This window comes from Notolabrus celidotus, chromosome 3, assembly GCF_009762535.1.
Source record: "Notolabrus celidotus isolate fNotCel1 chromosome 3, fNotCel1.pri, whole genome shotgun sequence".
In the NCBI taxonomy this organism is placed as follows: domain Eukaryota; kingdom Metazoa; phylum Chordata; class Actinopteri; order Labriformes; family Labridae; genus Notolabrus; species Notolabrus celidotus.
In genome coordinates this window covers 19,970,788-19,981,649 of record NC_048274.1, presented here as the reverse complement: position 1 = coordinate 19,981,649, position 10,862 = coordinate 19,970,788, and the positions used below count along the sequence as shown (strand labels likewise).

The following is a 10,862-nucleotide window of genomic DNA, read 5'->3' as shown; positions in this document are numbered from 1 at the left end:
TTTGGAAACACTTTCTCATTCAAGTGTTTTTATTTATTTTAATTATTTGAAACACTGTAGATTAATACCAAAGACATCAAAGCTATGAAAGAACATACACGGAATTATTTAATTCACAAAAAAGTGTTAAACAAACCAGAATATGTTTTATATTTGAGATTCTGTAAAGCAGTCCCCTTTTGCCTTCATGACAGCTTTGCACAGTCTTTGTATTCTCTCAGTCTGCTTCATGAGGTCTGTAGGAATGGTTTGAATGAGCAGGTGAGCCATGTCAAGAGTTAATTTGTAGAAGGACTTTCCTTCTTAATGTGTTTGAGACCATCAGTTGTGTTGTTCAGAGGTAGGGTTAGTACACAATGGACAGCCCTATTTGACTACTGACGTAATACACATTATGGCAAAACCAGATTATTTCATAGTTTTGATGACTTCTGTATTAATCTACAATTTTAAAAATGATTACAATAAATAAAAACCATTGAATGAGAAGGTGTGTCCAAACTTTTGACTGGTAGTGTATATATGTATGTATGTGTGTATGTATGTATGTATGTATGTATGTATGTATGTATGTATGTATGTATGTATGTACTGTAATCATTTTTATATGGTGGCTTTTTTAACATTACTGTGTTGGTAAGTTAGATAATTTTTCAGAGAGCAAAAAAAAAGAACAAGATCTGGACATCGCAACTTTTTTTAAATGTTTATTTTAATCAGTGTGGTTGCTTAAAAAAAGACTCAGATCATATGCCCTTACATCTTTTACAATCATTGACAAATTAGAGATAGAAATACATTATTTTAAAGCCTTCTAACATATTTTATTTATCACTGAGACTCTTGGTGTCCTGATATTTCACCTTGATGCACAGCAAAACTATTTCACCTCAAATATATACAAATACTCCGCAACCAAAATTGACTTTAAAAAGTACAAAGAGCTTAATATACAAACAAAATCACATTTTGGGATAAAAATATAGCTTCAGTGTCTTACATCCACATTACAATGGAATACAATTAATTAGCTTATACAAGTAAATAGTATCAAAAGATAATATTTTGTTCTTTCCAGAGGCTTGTGTCACAGAAAAAAACAGAGGGCCCAGAGATCTCAACAATAATGCTGTGCAGTAAAACACACTGTTTGTCCCAAAGTTGAACAGGCAACTTAGTCACTAAGTATTTTACAACTCCTTCTTATACTTCATACAGAAGCACCAATCATGTGCAGGAATATCTCTTAGAACCAAGAACATGACAGAGATGCAAACCAAGACATCTCTGACAATCTGCAGCTAGCAAAATCACTTATTTGCTTTAATGCCATTAGCTCTGTAGCGCAAATTTGGCATCCAGTGCCTTACACTTTGAGAAAGATACATCTTTCACAGAGTTTAACCTGGCTCTGACTCATTAAATGTTAGAGTCAACTTATTCCACAAATTGAGTCATACGCATTTGATTTCAACAACTGCTTCACTGCTCATTTCTTGATCTCATTGTGGCTCTCAGGTGACAGCGCTTGTGCTTCATTGTGAGACCGTATTCTGGGGTCATGTCCAGTGGCTCTCCAGGAATTGCCAGGAACTGGAGCTTCTGGACAATGATTGCCAAGAAGAGGAAGACTTCATTTCTTGCAATGACCTCGCCGATGCAGCGCCGCTTTCCCATGCCGAAAATCATCACCTTTTCCCCCTCTAGTCTGTTGAGCTCAGTGCCGTCAAGGCTCAGGAAGCGTTCTGGGTTGAAGGTAGATGGCTCTTTCCACAGCTCACTATAAAAAAGGAGAGTGAAGAGATAAGGTAAGCTTGTCAATAATGAGGCAGTTTTGTGTTCTGAGGTTTAATCCCATCATTCAGGGAAGGAAATGTCTTCCTTTGCCACTGCTGATAGCTTATGCTGAAGTATGGCATTGAACTTTATTCTGCTTTAACAGAGCTCTTTCATCTGTATCTGTTTGGCTGCTCTGATGTTTGAATTCTGAGCAGGACATTAAGATCAGGACAAAGCAAACAAAGTTACTTACGGGTCATGGTTGATCTGCCACTGATTGATGAAGACACATGTGTCTTTGGGAATGAAGTACCCATCCAGAGATGTGTCTTTTGTTGTGCTAAAAAAGATAAACAATGGGTTAGTCCATATTCACATTTATAACCTGAAGTGTATTTTTTTTTTATGCACATGTTTGGTATTTTCTTTCATCAAAAAGCTTACCAGTGAGGAATAGTGAATGGAAGAAATGAGGAATGGCGATAGATTTCCAGGATGAAAGCTTCCAAAAACGGTAGTTTGGGTTTGTCAGAGAGAAGAGGACTGCGATCCAGACCCACTTCATCCTCTGGAAAAGACAAAAGAAAAAATTTCATTTAGATCAGAATGAGGGTTGAGGATTCAGTGTACTCTTGTCTTGTGTATTGACATGTTTTACAATCAGTGTCATGACTGAGAGAAGCATAATGTGACATCCTCTATCATCAAAGCTTTGCATTTATCAGTCTTTCACTGTCCTGAGAGATGAATGAAATATCAAAAAAAGGTATACTGTGCACCATATCCGGTACTTACTCAATTCTTGGTAAAGCCTCTCCTGTAACTCTGGGTAAGCCACCAAGTACATCACTGACCAAGACAGGGCGGTGGAGATGGTGTCAAAACCTAGAAAAGAATCACAGCACCTGTAAGGACTCGTCTTATTTTGTAATTCATAGGAAGATTAGCTCTGATCAGATAAACAGCGTGTGGAGGAGTTCAACCTACCAGCTCCAAACAGGTCGTTGACGATTCCTACAATCTTCTCATCTGACATCTGGACATTTGAGTTCTCATCCAGCTTCCTGTCCTCACAGTGATCAATGAGGGAGTCCGTGATGTCGCGAATGTTGTCCTACAAGAGGATGATCAGACAATCTCAGAATAAATTTCTCTTAGTGAAGAAATGTGAAACAACAGGGAACATTTCACTGATATCATGGAGTAAGAATAGACAAAATAAGTTTTCTTGAATGATTAAGGTGCAAGTACCTTATCAAAGGTGGAATAGTGATCTGTGACGATCTTTTGCACAAACGTAATGAAGCGATCATTTAGGTCCACAAACTTCTTCATTGTTGCGCTTGGCAGGAATCGAAGAAGAGGGATGAAGTCTGCCGGGTTTCCGCTGCCTACCACTTGTCCAAACTCGTCACTGAGGTTCACCAAGCTGACAAGTTCCTGGTCATCATGGTCGTAGCGTCGGCCAAAACACATGCCACAGATCACATTAGCAACAGAGACCACAATGTGGCGGAAGGGGTCGAAGCTGCCATCGGCCTTCATGACTGTGTTGAGCTGTTTGATCAGATACTCTCCCTCTTTGCAGATGTGCTCCTCCAGCATGCAGGAATACTCAGGTGTGGTGCCCTCCAGGGTGGCAAAGGAGCGTAGGGCACTGTAGGCCAGCTTCCTGCGGGCACGCCAGACACCGGCCTGGTCTGTACTGAAGGCCAGACTCTTGCCATCATTGATAAACTGAAAGCTGTACAGGTCAGGTCGGCCTGCAAACTCGTCCCCCTGCTTGATGAGAGCCTGTCGAACTGTTTCACTGCCACTCAGCACTACCACAGGACGCATGCCGATCTGGATCTGAAAGACATTGCCATAGCGCTTGCTCATGGCAGTGAGACTCAGGTAAGGTTTGTTGCCCACCTCCAGCACATTCCCAATGATAGGAAGAGGTTTTGGTCCTGGCAGCCGGCGTAGCCCTTCAGGGATTTGCTTGTAATAAAACTTGAGGATCAGGTAGACCAGACACACTGTTGTCATGGCCACCAAACTCTCAGATACCGACACTGATCCAATGAATGGCAGAATCATTAGCGCCATGATGACAACTCCTTTTCTCTGGCTTCTGCACAACCTGGAAATTAAATAGGAGGGGCATCAGAGAAGTGAGGGCAGGGAGGAAGAGAAGTGTTGTGCAACATGTTGACTACATGCACTACAAAGTTATAAGTAACAGAAGACTGTCCGAAGGCATGCATTTGTTACAAATTTGCCTCCATAGGTTTACATGCTGACTAGAAACGTTATGCACAGGTGTTGGACTTGCAAAGTGGTGGGCTTTTTAAAGTGTATGTCACCAAACTATGACTTAGAGAAATCAATGAATAAAACATGATAACTATAACGTTTTTGCACATCATAAATCACAAAGCCCAAGCTCATACTTTTGAACAGCTATGCTTGCAAAATAATCTCCTCTCAGTGTGCCACTATCACTCTGACATTGCCTGCTCTGTTGGAAATCATAAATCATCATAATAAGCTTACCTCAGTGGAATGTAAAAAAAAGAACAATGTTCTAGTCCCGGAGGTCCCTTTCAGAAAGTAATATCGTAGCTTAAATTTTTGTCCGAGTTTACTTTCTTGATGTCCCAAAAACTAAGAATGGGCTCCTGCTTTATAGTGCGCTGCACAGCTTCATTGGCTGCTGTTCATGACGTAATCTCTCTCACTCCCCCTCTCTGTCTGTCTCTCTGTTTGCCATGAATGAAGTTAAGCGCAGAGAAAAGGGGTGTGTATGTGTCTGTGAGTGTTTGTGTGCGTGCGAGATTACTTCATGTAAGCCAAGAAAATCTAAATGACACAAAGTTTGAGGTCTGCAGGATGTTTTTTTGTTGCCTATGCGTGTTTTATAGTTTGTGGACAGATAAGATAATACAACCGTCACTGAGGAGTAGCCTACGGTGTAATCTCTACAATTTTAACACTGTTTCCAATCCATAATATTGATAACAGTGTACAGTTTCAACGCATGTCACCTAATGTTCTACGGACTGTACACGTGTTTGTTTTTTCTTTAATCGTCTTGTAACATTATGGCAGAAATAACATTTCAAATTGAATTATGCGCTCCATGTGAAAAATATTTGCACTTTTACCTAATTTCTGCAGACGCACCACCCTAATAGTACTCCAGCTCCTCAATGTAGTATCTGTCTCAAATTACTGCATTATGCATGTTCAGTCAAAACTTAACTGACAAAAGGATACTGATTTTAGATGAAGGAAACTCTTATTTAGAGGGATACTTGCACATCATTAAATCCATGTTGCCCGCTTCTGTTATCGCCCGCTCAACCCTTTGATGAGATTACATTGTGATTTCAGAATGACTTAAATCAATACTTAAAGGAAACTTCTTAACTGTTGTTTGTGAACACACTGAGAAAATTGATTTTTGCGCGTGTGGAAGTATGAGCTCACAATACTGTGTGACAACCAGGACACTTAATTCTCCACATGTAATGGCATTAAAGCCTGCAAGGATCGTGATTAATACCAGTGTCGTGATTTTATTTATGATGTCTCTCAGTCACTCATGGCTGCCTGTTTATAAAATCAAGGGGTTCACATCAGTTCCCGCTGCAGCCACTCTGGCAGGTCTAAGTCCTGATCAAATAACAGTCAAAAGCCATGTCGTGCTTGTACCTGTTGGCTCTGGGCTGGAGTTAAAGATTGACCAGTTGCGTGAGAGCGAAGTGATCAAACGTTCACCTCCCCTCAGAGGAGGATGCTGGGAGGGAGGGCAGGAGAGGGGCAATCGTGCAGCACTGCTGGAGAGCAACAAGGGTACATGAGTTCAGAACCACGCTACTCTGTCCTTACTTCAGACGTTTACACCCACAGAACTTTCCTAAAGTGATACGCTGCACAACACTCAAAGCACGCTCTGTTGGCATTAGAAAGCATCGGGTTAACAGCTTCATTTAATGTAAGAACTAAAATGTGAGATTTATAACGTGAAGAATATGACATTTAACACTAAAAACTGTCACAGCTTAGATTTACGCTAACCACCCAGTCTGTCTGAACCCGTCCAACAGCTGGTTACACTAATACCTGAAGTCTGCAGTGGATTTACAACAAACTGTCCATAAATTCATGCCATTACAGCGTTTTAAAGATTGACGACTCAAACATCCCCCCATTAAGTTCATAACGCCAAATATGATTAAAAATAGGATTGTAATGCATTTCAAGGAAAGCCTCTAGTTAGAGGTGCTTTCTTCCAATGTCGTTGCTCACGGTAACCTGCAGCTTTTTTTTTTACACAAACGTAATTATATGCCAAACCCATGGACAGTTTTTTTTTAACAGATATTACCTAAGACTGTTTTTATGGTAAACAACTCTTCATCCCCTGTGTACTATATCATTTTTGTCCACTTTCTTCAGCTTCAGTGTGCAGTGCAGGCTGCTTTTTGTAACCTGGGTCATCAGAAGCCCTTTTCTGTAAATACTTTTTCTTAATGTTTTGCCATTTGGCTTTACTTTGGAGAAACCATATCACCGAAGGTCTGTGTGGTCTTTAATATTACAGAATTTAGAATACATTTCAGGTCAGGTGCTATTTTGATTAACTCTAAAAAAAAAAAAAAAAAAAAAAAAAAAAAAAGGTCATTGTTGGAGTTCAAATATATATTTGCCTTCATTGAGTCATGTTTTCTAAATATTAGATATCAAGTGACATAGAGGGTACTCTACATATGGTTCTCTTGCTCCAGCTATTAGAAACACACAAACAATAAAATTAAATAAAAAGAATGAATAAAAACAAAGAAGTAACGAGAAAGCACACAACCTAATCTTGTAACGGGATTTATTACAGACTCAAATATGAATAACATATCATCTGTAAGTGATTTAGTGTGTCTGAGATAACTAGCCTTTTTTTCCTTCTTGAAAATCAAATAGAGTTTTCTCGAGACTTGATTTAAAACAGGATTTTTTATTTATATATTTTTTTCCATAAAAGACTTTTGAGGTCAAATGCCCCACATCATCGCTTATTTGCCCGTTGTTTCGAACCCACGCATTAAGTGACTTGTTTGTGTTCAGAAAAAAACATAAAGTGTAGATTCTTCAGTGAGCTGCGACCCAGAAGCAGGGTGACTAAGAGTTAAGAAAAAGTCCGAGTAGAAGTTTTAGATGATACGTCATTTGGCGTAACCCGCACGGCTCGGTGCAGTCCTGGTTCTCCCGGGCTGAGTATTGACTCTCCGGGGACTCTCACCGTGCGCCTCTAGTGCTGCAAGTTGCGTGAGAAGCGGAGCTGGCGTCCAGAGGGGAGGGTCTCGGTCTTCTGGACAATCCTAAATCTGCTTGGTCAAGTCACGCGAAGGCAGCAGCCTCTGGAAAAGACACAAGGGTCTTAAACTCGCAGAACAAAGAGCGCAGGACGCGAGACTCTCTTTTTTCCCTGCTGGGCACGAAGGTGCACATATTTGCGCGCTACAGCTTCTGTAAATGCGAGGATCTTGGGGCTTTGGAGTCATGCAATCTGCCACTCAGGCTTCATTCATCGCAGTCATGCAACACGGTGGGGCCGTGCCACACAGGCGAGAACCCACAGAACGGACAAAACAAGTTATGAAAACTGGAACTTATAACACAAGGTGAACTGGTCACGTAGCGGCTCTCAGAGTGGAGCCTGGGAGAGTCGGTACAAGTTTCACGAAGTGGATGCCCACTTTGAGCAGATTATTTTATTTACTAACGGGCAAAAGTTACACATAATGTTAAAAAAGAATAGTGGGCTAACAGGTAGCCCACTAAAGGGATTTTAAAATAAAACTTAAGTATGCCATAACCACAAAGGAAACCAAACCTACAAAAACATGTTTATAACTGGGTGATTATTCAGCATGTGTTGAAAGAACAGCTGAAACCACATGCCCAATCACATCATAAACAATGATGTACTGTCTGTGTTGTTGTAACTGACTCTGTATAAGGTTTGTTTACACTTAAAGGGACTTTTTGCAGCTCTTTTGGGTCAACAGAAAAAAAAAAAATCATATTTTAAGAGCATCACAGAACTTAAATCAAATGATAACCCCAAATGGGGAGGATAACTTGTCTTGTTTTATAACCTCAGTAACTTTGAAATCCTGAGCAATTTATCTGTAACTGTGTGTTATTGGGATCAAAGTAAACGTGATCCAAACTTCACTTGTAAGTGTGATCGTATTCCTGTGAGATGAAACTGAACCTGATTGAAGCAAGCGCCTGACTGTGCCTGCACCGCCTGAGGTGAGAGCGCTCAGGCTGCATGAGTGTGTGTCAGACCATAACAGGTGAGCAGCACTCACAGCTGGAGACAGAACAACTTTAAATGTAGCACAGCTGGACAGAGAACTGTTCTGCTTCACACTTTAAAGTCACATTTCAGACCTTTTGTATCTCTCAACAGGCAGACTTAGTTTCCAGATATCAAATCTGACAAGCAGCTGCACCTGAAGGGGAAAAAAAGCAGCAATGGGGAAAATGGGGGAGCACAGGAGGAAGGATGCAGGAGCCTGGATGTGAGTCAGCAGGGAGAGTCTCCTAACTTCTTAAAAAGATTAAAGAGATTACAGGCTACTACGGGAAGTGAAGAGCAGTGCTACTGTTTCAGTGTAGAGTTGACCACAGTGGAGTCAGAGGCAGGTCGTGTCAGGTTGTGGAGCCGGACTCCGGCCTGGAGGTGTGTGTGGGGTTAGTTTGTCCATTTCACAGAGCTGGAGGAAGAAAAGAAGACTGAAAAAGGTTTTGCTCTCAGCCATGTACCTCTTAAAGAATTCTTGGACATAAAAGCAGGTGTAATGACTGTGAAGGTTGTTAGTAACTACTCACGCAAAGCCTGTCACGCACACACCTTCAGAGCAGGTGTGTACCTCTGTTTGTCTGCACGAGAGTGTCTTTGCATACAGGCACTGGCAGGAGGTCGTTTTTGCTTTTTATGTGACGCTTTTCATGATTTATCACGAGCTGAATGGATGAATGAAACTCCACTGGATGCCTTGAATTAGTACATTTTCTTATACATGTGAATGAAATAATAAAAAAAGTTGTGGGGGCCTAACAAATATTTCATTTTCAGTTATTTTTGAGTTGAGAATCAAACATTAGAACTGTTTCTATAAAGATGAAGTTAATGTCACCCCCAGAGTAGAGTATCTACTAAATAAATCACCAACCCTGCTACCAACTCCCCTCTGACAAAACTAATAGTTTAATTTTGAATATCTGTAGAGTGGTGAGGTTCTTACACTTTGCAGTAATTTCTCAAAACCAAGAACCTCTCCTCAGAGCGTTGTTGAATGAGAGACTGAAACCTTTACCCGGTCTTTGCTTTAGCTACACTGATGAACTGTGAGCCTCAAGGAAGTAGAGGCAAAGGAAACTAGGAATTTCCCTTCCATGACCTGTCAAGTATGAATTTCCATCCCACTCCTTCGTCTAACTGGCAACAATAGGCCTTTTTGCAGAGTTAAAAATACGAGGTTGGCCAACCTGTGTCCCAAGTGTTGCTATTATCCATATCTTAAATGGTTATCTAGATTTGAAATATAATCAGTTGGCAGAAAATCAACTCAACTGCACTTTTCATACAAACATGTAGCCCAAAGTGCTTTGAATAGGAACAGACGGACTGAAGAAAAGGGCAGAAATGAATAAAGAAACAATGGTGCCACCATTGCCATATGAACTAACCGCCAATACTGTAAAGGGTTTTTCAAACTTTTCACCATAAATGCATCATGTTTTTTTGCACACTTGAACACTAGCCAAAGGTTGCACTGTTGGCTCCAGCATTAGTGGTGACACAAGAATGGTGGGGTGTAATAAAGGCATCTTTCTTTTACTTTCTTTCAGTTTATCTATTAAAGCTCATGTGAGGGGTTTTTAGCTAGTAATGAAACAGACTGAAATGAATACTGATGTCTCTGTGTAACCTACAAAAGAAAAAAAGCTGTCAGCGACAAGATTGATCATTGCTGTATAGTTTTTTTTTAATGCATATAACGAATGCTGCAGAGTGGGTGTCTGTTACGTGAATTATAAAACAATGGCGAAAAAGCTTTGTTCTACAGTAGAGAGTCACGGTGAGTGCTATGTTTAACTGAAAAAGACAGCAGAATTGTGAATTTCATCAGAAACACCTCTCTGACATGCATAGACCCAGGAGGTAATACTTTGTCCACAGGGGGCGCCAAAATGATACAAACCTCAGGAGCTCCTCACATGAGCTTTAAAGGACTGATAAACCAAATTTAAAAAACACATCATCAAAATGGGAAAAAGCTGTTGACATGGACTTACAATCAGATGGTTGTAACAATTAAAACAATTAAAAAGAGCTGTCAGGTAAAAAGAAAAGTCTACCCATGTGTCTGAAGGCAGCACTTTAAAGCAGAAACAGCGTCAGCAGTTTGAATAACATACTATGAGACTGTTCAACAGTTTGGGTGTTGATACAACAACTGCTCCATCAGTCCTCATCTTTAACAGAGACCAGTCAGCAGGCTGAAACCTGGCAGATCTAAGAGGCTTTTTTTGGAAAGTAAGAAGTTTAAAAGTGCACTGATGTACTCTGGCATGCAGCCATGCAAAGCCTTGAGGGTCATGAGTAAGATTATAAAATGTATTCTGAAAGAAACTGGTAAAAAGTATGTTTCAGTTTTAAAGAAATTAAAATACAGGAAGTTTTCTTTAAATCCAGCCTCCACATCAGTAATGCATCTCTGCAGTGTGGCAAGCTTATCACATTTACATGGTTTTATAGAGAAACATAGCTTAGTATCATCAACTTATATACTGTGGTGAGGAGTGATATTACCTGTTTTAAAGGATTTTACTTATTTTACTGTGTTCCTATACCTGCTTTTCATCCACTGTTAACTTCAGTGCTTTTTAAAATGTACCATAGAAAGAAAGTGGATTGAGTTTGATTAAATTAGGGGGGAAAGAAAAATTAAACTATGCTATGTTTGAGGAGTACAACTCCAGTATGTTTCAGCAACACCAAAGCATTATAATTATTGTGGCTT

At 40.1% G+C, this 10,862-nt stretch overlaps 1 protein-coding gene across 1 annotated transcript; it reads right to left on the bottom strand.

Annotated features, from left to right (window-relative positions):
- Positions 1-700: 700 nt before the first annotated feature.
- On the bottom strand, positions 701-4,448 carry LOC117810991 (cytochrome P450 1A1). Its single transcript, XM_034681014.1, has 7 exons — positions 4,318-4,448; positions 3,031-3,904; positions 2,767-2,893; positions 2,575-2,664; positions 2,224-2,347; positions 2,033-2,119; positions 701-1,780 (listed from the first exon to the last, which is right to left on the bottom strand). Exons 2-7 carry the CDS (start codon positions 3,868-3,870, stop codon positions 1,483-1,485), a joined length of 1,566 nt encoding a protein of 521 aa, XP_034536905.1. The 5' UTR covers positions 3,871-3,904; positions 4,318-4,448; the 3' UTR covers positions 701-1,482.
- Between the last annotated feature and the right edge of the window lie 6,414 nt (positions 4,449-10,862).

Bases quoted from the DNA above. Each gene is read 5' to 3' on its own strand.
- LOC117810991 (XM_034681014.1), bottom strand. From the start codon at position 3,870: ATGGCGCTAATGATTCTGCCATTCATTGGATCAGTGTCGGTATCTGAG. The intron at 2,665-2,766 runs GTAGGTTGAACT...ATTCTTTTCTAG, and splicing joins CAACGACCTGTTTGGAGCTG to GTTTTGACACCATCTCCACC. The intron at 2,348-2,574 runs GTAAGTACCGGA...TGTCTTTTCCAG, and splicing joins GAGGCTTTACCAAGAATTGA to AGGATGAAGTGGGTCTGGAT.